Consider the following 20836-nt stretch of genomic DNA (forward strand, 5'->3'; position numbering starts at 1 on the left):
GAACATATAATATGTTGTATGTAAAATGGATATATAATATGTAAATATCCTTGGTAATTCAGCTGATAAAGAAACCTGCAATGCAGGAGACCCTGGTTCTATTCCTGGGTGGGGAAGATCCCCTGGAGAAGGGATAGTCTACCCATTCCAGTATTCTTGGGCTTCCCTGGTGGCTCAGATGGTAAAAGAATCCACCTGCAAGCAGGAGATCTGGGTTCAATCCCTGGGTTGGGAAGATCCCCTAGAGGAGGGCATGGCAACCCACTCCAGTATTCTTGCTGGAGAATCCCATGGACAGAGGAGCCTGGCGGGCTACAGTCCATGGGGTTACAAAGAGTCAGACATGACTGAGCAACTCAACATAGCACAGCAATATTTAAATATATAGTATATTAATTCATCCTGCACATTAGCATCTTCATAATATAGCCAAATTCCAATTGTATAGTTTATCAGTACTATGCTCACAAATCTCTGCTGACTTGCTGTTTGTTTATCTTAAGAAAAATGTTTAAATACCTTAGCTGGTCTTAAAAGTCTATTAAAACCCTGATCTATTTGTTTAATTTTAACTTTTCCATTCTATTCCTCAGCTACTTACGTTCCAACCACCCAGAAATAGTTTTTTTCCTTCCCAAGTTTTTTTTTCCAATGCCTCTTTTTTTTTCCATCTCTTTCAGAGATGAAACTAATCTTACTTAAGTCAGAATGTATCTTTATTTTATGAGATTAAGGGTTGTAAATGCAAAATTGTATGTTATCACTCCACAGATCTATCTGTTGAAAACCTACTGTTCTTTAGAATCTGCCCAGTATCACTTCTTCTATGAAGTGTTTCCTAGTTCACTGCTCAGCATGAATTCCACCTTTTCTGTGTTCCCTCTATATTCCCTTTCTTTGCCCATTTTTAGCACTTACCAGTCTTCCTTATAACTTCACAACTTGTTATAGTTAATTCTGTCTTTATTTGTGCCCCTCACTAGATTTTAATCTCCTTGGCAGAATGATCTATATGATTCTCCTCATATATCCAGTGTATTGGTGCAGTGCAGTGCTCATAAATATTTTTATAAAAAGCGAAGTTCCTATTTTTGTTTGTTCCTGTGATTAGCAGACATTCCCAGTAGATGGCAGTGCTTCACATGGCACTTTGTAACTAACATAGACACCATAGGGAGCTTTTCTAATGGGATGTAGATTCTGTTCAGGTTCTAAAATTACATGATGGTATTAGGCACTAAATTCACAACATCCTTGGCATGAGAGAGATTTGGAAAAGAGAAAAGTAGAATTAAACCCAAATCTGTTGTATTTAACATTGAACTAACATTAGTTGTTTTAACTAAATTTACTTTCAGTGAGTAGGGAGACTTTGTCCAAACTTAGATTTTATGTGAGGGAAAATGCTATAAAAATGTACTGCCTATTTTTTGGGCTAATGATAAAGAAGAAACTGCAAAATGTTAACTTTTTTTAGTTTTCAACTATTAATATTTTCAGATTATAGTGTGTAGAGTTTCAAGATGTGGTTTAAGACATAAAGTTTCAAATTATCCATATTTAAAGGAAAATATTTCTCATACAGATTTATGAGTATAATAGATTATTTTTAGATTAAAAAGGTAACAGTTTTAAAATGGGGGTTTAGCAGAAAAATATCTCTAATGTTTGCAAGGTGTCATGTATTTAACATCAAAAGACATTAAAAATATACTCAATAACTTATGTGTTAAATGATTTTAATACTAAAAATTACTTTCATATCCTTTCAAATCACCACCAATAGTAAATAGAACTATGGCATAATTAAAATTATTCTAGGGGCTTCCCTGGTGGTCCCATGGATAGGACTCCATGCTCCCAATGCAGGGGCCCCGTGTTCAATCCCTGGTCAGGGAGCTAGATCCTACATGCCACAACTAAAAATTCCCATATGCTGCAACTAAAAGATCCTGCATAGCGCAATGAAGAGCAAGATCACGTGTGCCGCAAGTGAGATGTAGTACAGCCAAATAAGTAAATGTATTTCAAAACAGCATTCTAATTACGTAAAGGAGTCTCATTATAATATGTAAAGGAGACTTCTTAAATAACAGGTAGGGTCATCTGTTCCCCTTATGTAGGGTTCCTTGGCTTGGGTTGGGTTTGCTTGGGAAGCTATGTGTGTATCTCATAGTGTTTTATTTAATCCTCAAATAAGCCCAGATATATAACCCATTACAACGAGTAACAAGATTCATTTTTGTCCTACTTACAGAATGAGTTTGGAAGGGACAGGGCCACATTTTCTCTTAGTTCCTGTAAGTGATATTTGTGTCAGGGAGTATGGGACTTTGGATTTTCCCAGCCGATGTATGCACTGTGTTGAAATATCCAAGGTGAAATCCAATGTTGGGAGCTGTTCACTTAGGTATAGTAACTTGAAGATACTAATATGAGGCAAGCAACTTTTGACTAAGAAGGTCATAAAAAACTGAAAAAAAATAATTAAAATATTTGCTCAAATAAGTATATCCCATAAATCCCCTTATTTTATTTATGATAGCAAGAACATTAAACATTCCTAGATTAAAAAAAAAAATAGTACTGTATAGTTTTTTGTTACAGATTGAGAATTTTTTTTTATGCATTATTTCATAAAGGAATTTGTTTGAAGTTAATTAGCTTACCAAATTCATTCCAAGTCATGTGTACTTAAATCACATCAGAGATTTTCAAACTTTTTCCCAGGTAAGAAGCCGTTTTTAATTCCAGAAAAATAAATGACCCAAATCAAAAAATGGGCCAAAGAACTAAATAGACATTTCTCCAAAGAAGACATACAGATGGCTAACAAACACATGAAAAGATGCTCAACATCACTCATTATCAGAGAAATGCAAATCAGAAGCACTATGAGGTACCATTTCACACCAGTCAGAATGGCTGCGATCCAAAAGTCTACAAGTAGTAAATGCTGGAGAGGATGTGGAGAAAAGGGAACCCTCTTACACTGTTGGTGGGAATGCAAACTAATACAGCCACTATGGAGAACAGTGTGGAGATTCCTTAAAAAACTGGAAATAGAACTGCCTTATGATCCAGCAATCCCACTGCTGGGCATACACACTAAGGAAACCAGAAGGGAAAGAGACACGTGTGCCCCAATGTTCATCGCAGCACTGTTTATAATAGCCAGGACATGGAAGCAACCTAGATGCCCATCAGCAGATGAATGGATAAGAAAGCTGTGGTACATATACACAATGGAGTATTACTCAGCCATTAAAAAGAATACATTTGAATTAGTTCTAATGAGGTGAATGAAACTGGAGCCTATTATACAGAGTGAAGTAAGCCAGAAAGAAAAACACCAATACAGTATACTAACGCATATATATGGAATTTAGAAAGATGGTAACAATAACCCTGCATACAAGACAGCAAAAGAGACACTGATGTATAGAACAGTCTTTTGGACTCTGTGGAAGAGGGAGAGGGTGAGATGATTTGGGAGAATGGCATTGAAATATGTATAATATCATATATGAAATGAGTCGCCAGTCCAGGTCCGATGCACGATACTGGATGCTTGGGGCTGGTGCACTGGGATGACCCAGAGGGATGGTATGGGGGGAGGGAGGAGGGAGGAGGGTTCAGGATGGGGAACACATGTATGCCTGTGGCGGATTCATTTTGATATATGGCAGAACCAATACAATATTATAAAGTTTAAAATAAAATTTTTTAAAAATTTTAAAAAATAAAATAAAATTAGACTTTTACATGGAAGCCTAGTAAATATATAAAAATATAGGATGAGATGGTTAGATAGCATCACCCACTCAGTGGACATGAATTTGAGCAAACTCTGGGAGATAGTGAAGGACAGGGAAGCCTGGTGTGCTGCACTCCATGGGATAGCAAAGAGTTGGACACAACTGAGCTACTGAACAACAACAGCAAAATACAATAGAAATTTAGAAAGAAATTCTATATGATAAAAAACTATATACACACAAATATATATATATATATATATATATATTCCTATCTACATACAAACACACATATATGTGTGTATATATCGATAGATATAGACACAAACATACACACATACCTTCTACACTTTGGATTTGATAAATTGATATAAAACCCAACCATTTGAAAGACTATTCTTCTGACACTTAGAGCTCAGTAAGTGCTCATAGAAGGAAAAGAGAGAGTGACAACACTCTTAGTAGAAAATAATGAAAGTTTACTTAGTACAGACAAATTTATAGTTCAGAGTTCAAATTATACTCTAAAATGAAACAGATATGTAGGGACTATAATAAGTTAATTATTAAATTTTAACTGTTAGATAATATTAAATAGAATTGCAAAAAATGGAAAAATACTAAAGTTGAAAAAATAAAATACAAAATAGAAAAACAATAAACTAGATTTATTAACTAGAGTCCTATAAAAATATTTTTAAAGCTAGTTTTTAAAAAAGTAAAATAATATTATAACAAATCTAATCACAAATAAGTAGAAAACCTATGAGTGAACAAAATTAGAAAGGATAAAGAAATTTTACAGAATGTTTAGAAATGAAAAAAGATGAAAATACTATAAGCTGTCATCATAAAAACGTAATTGAATGAGAATGGGATAGTGTCCTGTGTTCATAAGCAGTAAAATGGAGAAACTTCTCAGCATGCAAGATTTCTCACAATCATTTCTACATTTCTGTTACCTCCCTTCTCTAACTGGTACCACTAGTGTTGCCAAGTACAGTGTCTTAAACCCCTTTCTTCCTGGCCTACGTTCCTCTACTCTTCTCTTAGAACAACAGCTGTCACCTCTGCGTGTCATCTCTCTTCATTGTTCTCACAATTTTTAGAAGGTGCTACTGTTAATGGCATACATTGCAGTGTTTTTTTGTGGTTTTTACAGACTCTAAACTTACCCTGCTTTCCCTGCACTGCATTAAAAGCTTAATAAATGACTGGCAAACAAACTAATCAATGTTATCAGCAGTGTTTAGCAGCAAAATTAAAATATTACACCCTAGCAGTGAGCACAAGAGGATGGCAAGAGTTAACATCGACATTTTAGGAATCAATGAACTAAAATGGACTGGAATCGGCAAATTTAATTCAGATGACCATTATATCTACTACTGTGGGCAAGAATCCCTTAGAAGAAATGGAGTAGCCCTCATAGTCAACAAAGAATCTGAAATGCAGTACTTGGGTGCAGTCTCAAAAATGACACAATAATCTCTGTTCATTTCTAAGTTAAACCATTCAGTATCATGGTAATCCAAGTCTATACCGCAACCACTAAAGCCAAAGAAGCTGAAGTTGAACAAGTTTATGATGACCTACAAGACCTTCTAGAATTACTAACAAAAAAAGATGTCCTTTTCATCACAGGGGACCGGAATGCCAAAGTAGGAGGTCAAGAGATACCTGGGTTATCAGGCAAGTTTGGCCTTGGAGTACAGAATGAAGCAGGGCACAGGCTAACAGAGTTTTGCCAAGAGAATGCTCCAGTCATAGCAAACACACTCTTCCAACAACACAAGAGATGAGTCTGCACATGGATATCATCAGGTGGTTAATACCAAAATCATATTGATTATATTCTTTGCAGCCAAAGATGGATAAGCTCTATACAGTCAGCAAAAACGAGACCTGGGGCTGAGTGTGGATCACATCATGAACTCCTTATTGCCAAATTCAGACTTAAACTGAAGAAAGTAGGCAAAACCACTGGACCATTCAGGTATGACCTAAATCAAATCCCTTAAAGTTATACAGTGGAAGTGACAAATAGATTTAAGAGATTAAATTTGATAGAGTGCCTGAAGAACTATGGACGGAGGTTCGTGACATTGTATAGGAGGCAGTGATCAATACCATCCTCAAGAAAAACAAATGCAAAAAGGCAAAATAGTTGTCTGAGGAAGCCTTAAAAATAGCTGAGAAAAAAGAAGTAAAAGGCAAAAGAGTAAAAGAAAGATATATCCACCTCAGTGCAGAGTTCCAAAGAATGCCAGTAAAGGACGGAAATGGTATGGACCTAACAGAAGCAGAAGGTATTAAGAAGAGGTGGCAAGAATACACAGAACTATACAAAAAACATCTTCATAACCCAGATAACCACAATGGTATGATCACTCACTTAGAGCCAGACATCCTGGAATGTGAAGTCCAGTGGGCCTTAGGAAGTATCACTACGAACAAAGTTAATGGAGGTGATGGAATTCCAGTTGAGCTATTTCAAATCCTAAAAGGTGATGCTGTGAAAGTGCTGCACTCAATATGCCAGCAAATTTGGAAAACTCAGCAGTAGCCACAGGACTGGAAAAGGTCAGTGTTCATTCCAATCCCAAAGAAAGGCAATGCCAAAGAATGCTCAAACTACCACACAATTGCTCTCATCTCACACACTAGCAAAGTAATGCTCAAAATTCTCCAAGCCAGGCTTCAGCAATATCTGAACTATGAACTTCCAGATATTCAAAAATTTAGAAAAGGCCGAGGAAGCAGAGATCAAATTGCCAACATCTGCTGGATCATCAAAAAAACAAGAGAGTTCCAAAAAAACATCCACTTCTGCTTTATTGATTATACCAAAGCTTTTGACTGTGTGGATCACAATAAACTGTGGAAAATTCTTCAAGAGATGGGAATTCCAGACCACATTATCTGCCTCCTGAGAAATGTGTATGCAGGTCAAGAAGCGACAATTAGAATTAGACATAGAATAGCAGACTGGTTGCAGTTTAGGAAAGGAGTACATCAAGGCAGTATATTGTCAGCCTGCTTATTTAATTTATATGCAGAGTACCTCATGCAGAATGCCAGACTGGATGAAGCACAAGCTGGAATCAAGATTGCTGGGAGAAATACCAATAACCTCAGATGTACAGATGGCACCACCCTTATAGCAGAAAGTAAAGAGGAACTAAGGAGCCTCTTGATGATAGTGAAAGAGCTGCTTAAAGCTCAGCATTCAAAAAACTAAGATCATGTCATCCAGTCCCATCACTTCATGGCAAATAGATGTGGAAACAATGACAGATTTTATTTTGGGGGCTTCCGAAATCATTGCAGATGGTGGCTGCAGCCATGAAATTAAAAGAGGCTTGCTTCTTGGAAGAAAAGTTGTGACCAGCCTAGTCAGCATACTAAAAAACAGAGACATTACTTTGCTGACAAAGGTCCATATAGACGAAGTTAAATGGACTACTGGTTTTTCCAGTAGTTATATATGGATGTGAGAGTTGGACCATAAAGAAAGGTGAGCACTGAAGAGTTGATGCATCTGAGCTGTGGTGTTGGAGAAGACTCTCTTGGACTGCAAGATCACACCAGTCAATCCTAAAGGAAATCAACCCTGAATATTCATTGGAAGAACAGATGTTGAAGCTGAAACGCCAATACTTTGGCCACCTGATGCAAAGAGCGGACTCATTGGAAAAGATCCTGATGCTGGGAAAAATTGAAGGTGGGAGGAGAAGGGGACAAACAGAGATTGAGTTTGTTGGATGACATCACCGACTCAGTGGACCTGAGTTTAAGCAAGCTCCGGCTGTTGGTGATAGACAGGGAAGCCTGGCGTGCTGCAGTCCATGAGGTTGCAGAGTCGGATAGGACTGAGAAACTGAACTGAACTGAATGAACACAAAGAATGAAGCTTAGTACATTCTTTGAGAATGTACTTGTAAATTTTCCCCCCAAGTTTTGGCTGTTATTCCACGCAAACTCTCCCTTATACAGTATATCATTTTAAATTTAAATTTGTAAAACACTGAAAGAATCTGCCTTAATTATTTCAGACTTTTAAGTGTTTGTGTTTAAAATGAATTTGAAATTACTGAACTTGAGAATAAAGAGTATATACTTTAAATGCTTGAAATTATAAGTTAACACATGTCTTTCCTAACACATGTCAATTGCCTTGTTACATTTTTAGGAGGAAAACAAAAGAAACCATTTAACTAATAGAATTTTCTGGTTCAGGAAATACACTAAAAGTACATTTATAATCATTTTTATATCATTCCACATGCCAAATTTAGTCCAGTTTTTTTCATATTATCTTTCAGACTATGTGTTGTTACTCTTATCTTGATATCTTTAGTGATCTTATTTTCTGCAAATGTTTCATACTTTATACTACCAAAGCTTACTTTAAACTAAGTACAAATCCAGTCTTATACATTATTTAATACTTATGCATGTTATTTATAAATTACTTAATTAAATAATTTACTTAATATCTTATATGTTATTTAACTCCTATAGGTTGAATCCACACAGAGTATGATAAGAATTCTTGGACTCTCTGCTACCTTACCCAACTACCTCGACGTTGCTACATTTTTACATGTTAATCCCTGCATTGGACTTTTCTTCTTTGATGGCCGTTTTCGACCTGTTCCTCTTGGACAGACATTTCTAGGGATCAAAAGTGCAAATAAGGTAAATACTTCTTTTAAAAAATTATGCTTTTCTAGAAATATTTTTGTTGATGTATTGTTTAATACTTATTTGACATTAGAGACTTCAGACCAGCATTACAAATATGACAGCTTAGAAGAAAATCAAGTGCATTTCCTCAACTATATGTAGGAGAATGTCTCCTCTCCAAAAAGCTGCTTGTAATAGCTTGCATTGCTGTTATCAGTGAATATTTTGTATTCTTAGCTAAGAATACAGGTTATCTATATATTCAAGAAGTTATTCTGATAGGATTGAAGGCAGTAAATAATAAAAGACTCTAGTTAAATCAGTAATATATATTATGATATATTATTCATCTAAAATAAGTAATACCATATATACAATTGAAAAATAATTTCATGGTAACAACTACTAAATGAGGTGTTCTGTTTAATTTGTTGTATAATTATCATATTAATTATATATACAATCAGCATTTCTGAAATTCTTTTGTGGTGTTCCTTAAATGTTATTACCTTGTACCATTTGCATTATCAGGGTGCTTATTTTAGGCTTTTATAGAATCATGAAGGAATATTTTGCTTAAAATTTATACGTTTATTAAGTTTCATGACACTTATTTCCCCCTGTGGAACAAATAGTTTTAGGAGAAGATTCATGGGCCATATGACCTCTTTATGAAAGAAAATGAGATAGAATCATGTGTTACTGTGTCAAACTTGATCTTTAGTGTATTATATTACTTCTTGTCTAAAAATAATTTTGTTACTAAAATAGAGCTATTTTTACCTTACAATATTATAAATAAAATACTTAGCTTAGAAAATACTAAGAGCCAATATCACTGCAACAGTTAATATACTCTATCTGCTTATTAACTAAGATATGTTTAGAATTGTGGGGAACCATTTCAAAATGTATACACAAAGGATAGTTCATGATGTAATAATAGTTATGAAATACATCTTTTATTTGATTGTTTCAAGTGGTTTTCAGTATTACTTGCTGCTTTTTTTTGTTGTTATATCTTAAAATATATTTGATTATTTAGTTTATTTTAATGTATCATTAGAACAGATGTAGAGTTGTGTATAAGATTGTTCTTTCAGTTCATAATTTGAATGATAGCAGATGATTATCCCAGAAAAATATAAAGTGTTTTCAGATGCTTTCAGCCATCATAGAACTTATTTTTATCATAGAAATTGTTAAATCACTTAAACCTAATTAAATTCTAAGTATTTTCACCACAGTATGTTAGCATTGTAATCATAAAAGGAATGGTGTGAGATGTTGATCTGTGGTAATTATTTAGAAGGTTCAGAAATTTGGCAAAATTTACAAAATACTTTTATCAATCTTATGTAGTATAAATAATAAACTAATTATACATATTAGTTTTCTAAATGGAGAAGGCAACTAAAATGTATTAGTTTTACACTCAGCTGACATATACAGTTGGTAACAATTAAGCAACTCCCCAGGGTGTCGTTTAATATATTGTAACCATTGTTAATTTGTCATTTCTTATACTAAGAAATCCTTGTGGATTTTTGAAAGTTTCTTTCAGAAGCTCATGATATGATTCAGTTGTTGTGGAAGAACATGGGAAAATAGTGTCTAATGATTGAGAATTTTGTTTGGAGGAGTTTTGGTGGGTTTTTTTTAATAATTAATGGAGAGTCAATTGTCTTGTGATTATTTCATCTTACTTAATCACTAAGTCATAAGAGTTCCAGAATGTTAAAATGAAAGGATCTAAATTATAGTCATTTTAGATGTATAACATTTTCATCCCATGCAAAGTCTTAATCAGTGTTAAATAGAGAGACACAAGCTTGGTCACATGCCTCCTGCTTTATGGTAACCACCTTACCTTTTTATGGTTGGAAGTCATCTCATCATTAATAGAGAAAATGAGACCTTTTTAAAATTCATGAATTTGATACTAAATTTCCAATCAATTTGGAAAATGTTTCTGTAGAAAAATATTTACTGAACTCCATATTCATTACAGAAATAGTAAGTTTCCTTACATTTTGATATTCTGTGGTAATATTCTGTTATTTTGAGAGTTAGGAAAGCTCTGTATTTTTATGGAATGAAACAGAAGAAAAACAGCCTGAAGAATGGGCTTCTCTGGGGAAAACAGTGAAAAGAAACTTAAAATTATTTTAAAATATCTCTAATTAGAATATTGTTCTTAAAATTATTGTCTTTAAAAAACTTGGCATTCTTAATAAAGTTAGTACACTGAAAGTGTTGCATATGAGGTATTTTATTTGTAGTTTTTAATTACATTGTGTTTACTTCCTATGGGTTGTTATATATTATGTATTGATACTGCACTTTTATTTCAGCATTCTGGCTAATCTGAAAATAAAAGGAGATGCCTCATAATTGGTAAAGATTTTTTTGTAGCTAAGCAGTTTATAATTGCTCTATTTGATATTTTTCATTTTTAAAAACTTTAAGGTGCAGCAGTTAAATAACATGGATGAAGTATGTTATGAAAGTGTTTTGAAGCAAGTAAAGGCTGGACATCAGGTACACTTTATCCTGTTTTTAGAGATTACATAATGATTAAAATTATTAATTTTATGGTCTTAAAAGTGTTCTTCAATTCTGAAATAATGATCCACAGGTTTTATTTCTTAGTAATATTTTAGTCCACTAGGTAACCATTTAAGTCATAAATTTTTCAAAGATAATACTATCATCCTGATATTGATAGATCATGCTGTTTTGTTTGCCATTTTTATTAAATAGATAAGAGGAAGAAGAATTTCATCCTTAAGATAATACCAACCTCCTCTCACTCATCAAAAATTTTAGTTTATTTGCATAATGTAAGAAATTAACATGCTATATTACTGTTGTTTCATGAAGTAGTAGCAATTGAAATATATATATAATAAATTTTCATGTTGTTTGGATATTAACTGCTCTTACTTTAAATTCCAAGGTTCAAGATGTTACAATAAGGATTGTTAAGAAAAATGTAGAATAATGATAATTACTTACATAACAGCTAACCAATGCCAAATTGTATATGGTTCTTCAGGTCCCTTTATATTATTATGGGATTTTTTTTCTACATTGTTAGCCTTTTATGGCAGGTAAAATGAAATTCTGGTCCTTTGTTTTTAAAATATTTTAAAAAGCAGTGACATCTTCTTTTTCCCCCAGACTAAATATTGTTTGGAATCTCAATATATAAAACAAAGATAAACTAGAATTGAAAGTGGAATACTGCCCACTCAGCATTCTTGATGCATTTTTTTTCCCCCTTAAAGGCACAGTTTTAAAATTCTAACCTCAAGAAAATGTCCTTAGCAGCAAAAGAGACACAGATGTATAGAACAGTCTTTTGGACTCTGTGGGAGAGGGCGAGGGTGGGATGATTTGGGAAAGTGGCATCATTGAAACATGTATATTATCATATGTAAAAACGAATCGCCAGTCCAGTTTCGATGCATGATACAGGATGCTCAGGGCTGGTGCACTGGGATGACCCAGAGGGATGGTATGGGGAGAGAAATGGGAGGGGGGTTCAGGATGGGGAACACATGTATACCCATGGCGGATTCATGTCAATATATGGCAAAACCAATACAATATTGTAAAGTAAAAAAATAAAAAATAAATAAGAATAAAACAAAAACAAACAGAAAAGATCAGAAAAAAAACGTCCTTAGTTATAGGAATAACTTTTATGGAAAAGAAATCATGATTAAATTGTATGAGAATATTAGTAACTTATTAATATATTTCTTAATGATCAATAAATACCTGAAACTGCTAAAATTACCTTACACTTATTATCTCATTGACTTCTCTCAGCAGCCAATGAGGCAGACACTGTTATCCTAATTTCTCAGATAAGATGATGAGATGCTATGCTGAATGAAGTAACACATTGCCTTTGTTTTTACTTGTGCACTTACAAATAAGACCATGCAAGTGTAGCATCTTGGCTAGCCATGGTCTCATATCACTTTATTTGGATTTATTTTATAGCTTTGGTCCTCTTTGATCTTCACTAGAGAACTGCTTAGTGGGGTTCCATTATTTATCATGTACAAGTAAAGAAGTATAAAAAAACCAATGTTCTTTCTTTAATACAAAAATATGACCAAATACCACCAGTTTATTCTTGGTCTGGAGACAGAAAACTTTTCTGGAAAGGGCCAGATAGTAAATATTTTAGACTTTGTGGGGCTTATGTTTCAGGTACTCACCTGTGCTATTGTAGCATGAAAGGAGCCATGGACAATATAGGAATATTTTCCAATAAAACTTTATTTATAAGAACAGGAACAGATGCATTCAACTTGCAGGCTGTAGTGCACCAACCTTTGTTCTAGATTTCCTCATGAGATTTATTTGTGGCAAATGTCTGATGATCCTAAAATGCTATCTTGAGAAACTTTTGGTAGCATTTCACAGGAAATCCTAAAACACAGTGATATGTTGCATAGCCACCAGTGTTTGCACCATCTTGTAAAAGAACAGGATAAATTAAGTGTAATTAGCTAGATGTTACCACCATGGACATTTATTTCCAACTTTTATATTAAAGACGATATCAACTATGTTATTAGCTAAGGAATCTAGCTCTGGAGCCTATGCCATATTAGAAATATTCAGTAAATATTTCAATGTTTTCTCCATTAACTTTTTTTAATTTACTTTATTTTTTAGAACAATTTTGGGTTCCACAGCAAAACTGAGCAGGAAGTAGAAAGAGTTCTCATACACCCCCTACCCTGGCACACGCACAGCCTCCTCCACCGTCAACTTATCTTCCACTGGTGTGACACTTTGGTTTCAGTCTATGAGCTCATGTTGATACATCAGAATCACCTAAAGTCCATCGGTTACATTAGGCTTCACTCTCCATGTTGTACTTTCTATGGGTTTGGACAATGTATCCACCATTATAGTGTCATACAGAAAATTTCACTGCCCTGAAAGCCCTCTCTGCTCAACTGATTCATCCTTCCTTCCCCTTAACCATTGCTAACCATTCATCTTTTCATTGTCTCTGTAGTTCTGTGTGTTCCAGAATGTCATATAGTTGGAATCATATAAGATTGTAGCCTTTTGTAGTTTATAGCCTTCCCAGAATAGTTTCTTTCATAATATGTGTTTGAGGTAACTCCCTGCTTTTTCATGGCTTGATAGCTTGTTTTTTTTTTAGCACTTAATAATATTCCATTGTCTGGATGTACCACAATTTATGTGTACATAACAGCTTTGAACAGATTTTATGTGGACATTAGTTCTCACTTCCTTTGGGTATATACCAAGGAGTGCAATTGCAAGATCAATATTTATTAAACTACTTCAACCTTTCTCCATATAATCTTATGTTATGAAATATGTCTTTTAAAAAAATAAAATGCAGCTTTATTCCTAAATATTGGGAAATATAATGGTTGTATCTTCTATTGTAGGTAGATAAAAGTCCAGGTAAATATATTTAAGGAATCCTAGGAAGATTGTATCCTCTTCCTTTTCTGGCATAGTTTGTTCTCTGGCTGTTACAGGGGCTAACATGTCCCTCTAGAGATCATAAAGTTCAAATGCTGTCTGGGCATGTTTCATCAGTAGAGATTAGATCTCACTGCCAGCCCTTTCATTCTTAGTGATGCCATCCATTGCATTACTTTTCAAAACAATAACTGCCATAGGGCAGGCACTTCTAGTAGTAAATTCAGAGCAGACAAGAGTGAGATGGAGAGTGAGGTTCACAGTGCTGGTTCCTGTTTAGAAAGGACAGCAAAGCTGGGAAGCCTCAGGAGAGGAGGAACCCAGGAATATAGAGAGCGCAAGACTACGGCAGAAGCTGCACACATGCATTACCTCCCGTTTTTTGTGTGCATGTCACGGTGTCCACAATCACTAGCCTTTTAAGGATAGGTGACCACCAAGCTGTCTCCTTTCTGTACACTTTGATCTGGCTAAAAATACACTGTGGGTGACTCTGTAAAGTGTGGTTGCAGTTTAAGAACCCACCGGAACGCTTCGGTATCAGTTCCTATCCAGATCTGTGCTCACATCCCTCTGCCCTAAGAAGTAGAGTTTAGGCTGCAGGTCTCACAGTTTCTGTCTCAATGACTAGTGATGATGTTTGTTTTCCATAATAGTGGGACTTTCTTCAGTTCTCTACACATACTACATACCCATTTACTTTTTTAAATTGTAAAACTAAAATAACTGTTTAAATTTTTTTTCATAGTTCTACTATTATTTTACCATTTCAAATTATTATTATAATTTTTATTCATGACCTGCTGGTCTTTTTTAATCCATTTGCACATGTACCTTTTAATTTTCCTCATTCAAACTTAATTTTAATTATTAGTTACAGTCCATTGCTAAATTATAATTACACTGTATATACAGTTTTATATTCACTGTTTTCCTTAATGAATAGTAAATAGTTTTCATTCTTTCTTCACGATCTTCTCAATGTTAATGTCTGTAAGAGACAGAAGGGAGTTTTTATTCAAGTTCTAAGTTTTAGATGCTGTGTAAGTCACTTTGGACTTTTAAATCTTCATAATCTTCTAATATAAGCATTAAATCTCCTTTTGTTAAAAGAGAAAATGAGCATAAGACATGTTAAGCAGCTTCTCAAGGCCATACAGCTAGTAAAAGGTCACACCAGGATTGAAATACAAGCTTATGTTGATAAAATACACAGCATCTTCAGTACTTGACACTGTCACTTTAGCATTAAGCCAACGTCAGCTGTTCTTATTATTGGTTATCCCGCCATTATTGAGTATATTAAATGTTTGAGGCTTGCTCTTATTAAAGATGTGCTAAGTTGCTTCAGTTATGTCTGACTCTGCAACCCCATGGACTGTCATCTACCAGGCTCCTATGTCCATGGGATTCTCCAGGCAAGAATACTAGAGTAGGTTGCCATGCCCTTCTCCAGGGCATCTTCCCAACCCAGGGATTGAACCTGTGTCTATTAAGGCTCCTGACTTAAGACAGATGGATTCTTTACCACTAATGCCACCTGGGAAGTCCCTTATTAAGGACAGGGCTGCTGTAGTGATCATCTATTATTTTTTCTATTGAAATGTTTACTTAGGGTAAGTTGTCTAAAATAAGATTATGGCACAAATGGCCACATTTTGTGATCTTACCCCATTATCCTGTCATGCACTCCAAATGGGGTTATTTTGTTGTCATAGCAGACCTACAAAGGATTTTACAAACATACACCATGTCCTTCTGAATAATTTTATCAAGTTGTATGATGTAAGTTATGATCTGATGTGTGTGTGTCATTTTGAATTTGTTTTACAATTTTAAGGTGTATAAGACCGTGTGTTTTACCAGTGAAATTTTTTCTTATCTACAATTACCTCTAAATTATGATTACAAAAACACGTGTTTTACATACCATTTTGTCCGTGCTTTGCTTTGGATGTGCTGCTACTTTCAATTAGAAAAACATGTTCTTCCCTGTGTTTTTTGCTTCATGTGTGACCCTGTGGTCTTTGGCCTCTGTAATTACATCTTTAAAATGTTTAATATAAAATATGATTAATATACTGATAACAGAGAGTGACCAGTAAAAGAGTTTAAACAAATTTAACCTTTGGGCACTCCATAAAGTAAAAATGAGGGGGGAAAAAATGATTGAATTCTACTATTCAGAGATAGTGTTGGTGTATGTCCTTCTATTTCTTAAAATGCATTTTACTCCCTTAATTTTCCAATTTCTCTATTTTCTCTCCCTAAAGATACGATAGAAAAATAAATGGAAACAATAACATGTAAATAAACACTTAAAGATGTCAGATTTTAAAAGTTTAATCACTGTTCTTTGTGGGTTTTTTTTTTTTTTTTTTTAGGATTTGTGTTCCAGTGGAACAGGTCCCACTAAATAAGACTCAGTTATAAGGAAATATTGTTGGTTAAGTTCCTAGTGTGGTGTCATGTACATGGGGACTCTGATAAATAGGATTTTGTTTGATAAATTGCTCATCTTCATAGATCCTTAGTTTATTGGGGATACTGGGAAATATTGAATGCATCAGGACTATGGCCCATTGGTTGATATTTGCCTCTAATATTACTGGTATTACAAATGCCCAGGCCAGTACCTTCAGATGTTAAGTACTATGTTGTTGGTTGTTAAAGCAGCATCTTAGTCTTTTACATTAATGTGATCATTTCAGTAAAAAGCTCTTTTACAACACACTTTGAGAACAAACCTCTTTTTCATTTCTTTAAATTATCTGTATTATGTATGTAACTTTGGGAAAGTTGCCCAAAACTAAAATCTTTTTCTGTTTTAATCTTTTCAAAAGGATCGTTCTGTCTTTAAATCTTCTATTTGCAAGTTTCTCTGCCAAATACTGTTTGGCTTAGAAGTTCAGTTAGCTTGATAGGTGGCAGCTTCTGCTGATTGTCCTTGTAATATGTCCAGAACTGGGATTGAAAAGTGTGCTTACTTGGAAAAGAGGATTGTTACGCATTTTGACTTTGGAAGCTGAGGTAGATACCTATTTCAACAAGGCTAGCAATCTTTGTCTGAATCCATCACACAAGAATTGCTATTAATACTTCATGGTAGTCTTTGATTACTAAGACTCATATGGAAGTTTGTTTTCAGGGCCTTGCATTCCTTCACTGGATTATTTTTCTCTTATCTGCTTGAAGAAATGCCTTCACTAAGCTGTGGTCCTTTGCTTTTATTAGAAGGTTAACAGAAAAGTCCCCAGTGGAGTAGAGTTTAAAGTTTCATTTTTTCCCTCATAATTGAGGTTGAGTATAATGTTATCCTAGTCACTTGCTGTCTTTGTGTAAGGTTCCAAGTGATAAATTCCAACAAATGAGTTTGTATCCATCTGTCAGAAAATGAAAAATAGATAATTCAACAATCTTTTAACTTATTATCTCAAAAATTGACAGCTAAATTAACTCTTCAATTATATTATTCTGCCTAACTCTAGTGACTGAAAGGTCTAACAATATGTACTTCATTCTAAGAAATTCTTCTGTATAAATGTTTTGTTTTACATATGAAAGTGCAGTAAATTGTGTGTGTGTGTGTGTATCTGTGTGTGTACAGAGAGACATAAAGAGAAATAGGCAGACAGAAAGCTTTGGTCTGGAATTCAGTTATAACTAACTGCACATTAGTGCATTCTTATTAAGCAGCCAGTATATATTTGATAAATGTACTTTTCTTTATTATTAAGGGAGCATAAGTTATTTCTTATAGGGCTGTGTACCTAACAAACTATAGCTTTATTTTACTGCCTTTTAAATATAGCTTAGCAGTTAGTGTACAGTAGTAAAAAAATTGTAAGTCAGTCTGTCTAGTTCAGGAAAACATTCAATCTTTTTTTTTTTTTTTTGCTACCACTTCATGCCCCACCCGGAGAAGGCAATGGCACCCCACTCCAGTACTCTTGCCTGGAAAATCCCATGGATGGAGGAGCCTGGTGGACTGCAGTCCATGGGGTCGCTAGAGTCAGACACGACTGAGCAACTTCACTTTCACATTTCACTTTCATGCATTGGAGAAGGAAATGGCAGCCCACTCCAGTGTTCTTGCCTGGAGAATCCCAGGGACGGGGGAGCCTGGTGGGCTGCCATCTATGGAGTCACACAGAGTCGGACACGACTGAAGCGACTTAGCAGCAGCAACATGCCCCACCACCTTGCCAACTAGTTAAAAAAATTCTTTCAATGACTATTCCTTAATTTTGTTTATTTGTTTGCCTTCAAGTTGTTTCATATTTTAGATTTTCTCTCTAGTTGTACTTCCCCTAAACAATTTTATTGGAGCAACTACTTTTCAGACCATTATTAAGACTAAAAATATGTGTCCATTTCAAAAAAAAAAAAACTATAACTCTCAGGCAAATAAATACTTTTCATGCTGAGAATTAAGTTTCCTCTTATATATATAAATGAATTAATTTTTTTTCTCTCCACTTAAATTTAATTAGAACAGAGCAAATTTCATGTTCAAAAGCCATGCTGATGATCTCTGATCATAATGTTGCATGGGTTTCAGTGTACCAATCATCCAAACTTGTGTGTTCGTGTACTTAATAGATTTCATGTGCAACTTTGTCTTAAAAGTATTAAAAGCAGTAGGAGGCAGTTGTGTTCCACTCAAGCATGTGTGATGACAGATGGAGAAAATCTTTTCATGTTGACTTTTCAACAGCCATACTCTGCAAGACTTCAAGCTCTTCTTGGCTATTGGGAAATTAAAAGTTGGCGATTCAGCCTTTAATTTTGATCCATCTGCTCAAACTAATGAGACGTCTCATTTGTAAGCTTCTCTTTGCGTTACCAAATGCAAGTACAGCTTTATCATTCCTGTTAATAATTCCCCTCCTCCTGTGTAACTCGCAGAATGGGAAAATAATTGATGCCTTAACCCTATTGAGATTTTTCTAGTTATACAAACTTTGTTACAGTGATAGGAAAAGAAATTAGAAACTGCCTCAGAGGTTATAGCATATTTTTTAAGTTTACTTGTTCTTTTTTCACATTATCAAAATGTTAAGATCCTTACTCAATAGCTTCTTACTCAAAGTCTACCTCCAGTTTCAAGAATAAAAGGTTTTGCAGTATTAAAAAGAAAAAAATAATTTCAACCTTGGATTAATGCTAAACATCAGCTTTTCCTTATTCACATATGTGCCTTTTTCTTCATTATTTGTAAGTTTTTCATAGATATATATGTTTCTAGTAAGAAACCACCTTAAAAATTGACTAATAATTATATATTAATTTATTACTGTCTTAAGGAAATTCTTTGTTTTTTAGCATTATAGTTTATCTAAAAATAATTATGTCCAATTGAAAAAACTACTTTGCTAACTTTTATAATGGAATTTTTCCATTGACCCTTTGCCTAAAAAGTTTTCTTCCTCCATCTCTCATTCTTGGTACTAATGGTTTTGTCATATCAAATTTGTCTGCGGCATGAATTTTATAGGTAAAGTATTTCAGAGCTTCTTTCTTTTCTGCCTTCTTTGCTTCCTCCCTTCCCCAAACTTTGACATCAGCCCCAAGGAATAGAAGAGCAAAATTCATATTCAAGCCCCATTGTGCTTAGTTGCTCAGCTGTGTCCAGCTCTTTGCAACCCTGTGGACTGTAGCCTGCTAGGCTCCTCTGTCCATGGGATTTCCCAGGTAAGAATGCTGGAGTGGGTTGCCATTTCCTCCTTCAGAGGATCTTCCCGACTCAGAGATTGAACTCGGATCACCTTTGTCTCCTTCATTGCAGGCAGATTCTTTACCTTCTGAGCCAATCTGAGCAAAATGTATAAGGAGGGGACATTTTAACAATTATGAGCATAAGAATTAAGGACATTTCTCCTTCATCTTTGCTGCTAAAGATGGTAGTACTAAAGAAACATTTTAGGTGTTTTCTAAGTATGAGAAACGCTAAAGGAAGCATTCACTAAACCTCTACCTTTGGGGAAAAGAAAACAAAACCCCTCCCTACCTATCGGAAGAAAACTCTGATGAGTCTGCTATCAAATTGAAATTTCCTTATTCTTCCTTATTTCACAGGCAAAATTAGTTTTTGGTACTGTTGAGTTCTATATTTTATGTTTTAATCCGTATTACTAGTGTTCACTTAGATATTTTTTTTTTTCGTCTTCTCTCTGTATGATTTCCATAGTATATCTGTGTACATTTAGTTAAAATGAAGACTAAAACAGAACATTCTTATATCATAGAAGGAGTTTCTGGTATGACATAATGAAAATGTATCAAAAAAAATTGAATTATAATTATATTTAGAAGTCAAAATTTTAAAATTAGACAGTATAGTTCAGGGAAGTAGTTTTTTAGCACTGTCAGCTGCAAGGTTGATCCTGTGATCACTGTACTGGGTACTTTGGTCATGCCTAACTTAGGAACATGGAAAATGATGTCAGCTGAGGCATTCTGCTCTTTCCCCTGCCAAAGCCAAAGGGAGTTCCAACTAAATATTAAGTCAAAGCAAAACTTGATACATGCTTAATGAAAGTCTGTTTTGTTTTTTTAAGACGAAACTCCCTTATGATGATCACTCACAGCTGGGAATAAAATAATCAAAGGGATTACAAAGAGGTTATAAAGTGGAAGTAGTTGCAAAATGCCAGTTTTTCTTTGTGCTTTTCTTTTCTGGCTCTTGTAATACAAACTCACCTTCCTTGTCTTTACCTTCTAACCTTTTGGGCCATCTTTTTTCATTGTTTGCAGCCTTTAGTGGATCTCTGCTTCATCTTGCTAGACTTCTGGTTGATGTCTTTTGGTACAGAGAAAGCAACAAGTCACCACATGTTCAGGACCCCATGGGGCAGGACCTAAGCCTTACACTTAGGTCAGATGATTCCTTCTCTACC

The 20836-nt window shown here is 34.6% G+C and overlaps 1 protein-coding gene across 1 annotated transcript in view; it reads left to right on the forward strand.

Moving 5' to 3' along the window:
* The window catches only part of ASCC3 (activating signal cointegrator 1 complex subunit 3), a 338210-nt gene that overhangs the window by 133662 nt on the left and 183712 nt on the right, over window positions 1-20836 (forward strand). Inside the window, exons 12-13 of the mRNA XM_005902613.2 lie at window positions 8283-8459; window positions 10917-10988. Of these exons, the coding sequence (XP_005902675.2) occupies window positions 8283-8459; window positions 10917-10988 (249 nt within the window). The remainder of the gene's footprint in view (window positions 1-8282; window positions 8460-10916; window positions 10989-20836) is intronic.

Source organism: Bos mutus, chromosome 9 (genome assembly GCF_027580195.1).
Source record: "Bos mutus isolate GX-2022 chromosome 9, NWIPB_WYAK_1.1, whole genome shotgun sequence".
Taxonomy (NCBI): domain Eukaryota; kingdom Metazoa; phylum Chordata; class Mammalia; order Artiodactyla; family Bovidae; genus Bos; species Bos mutus.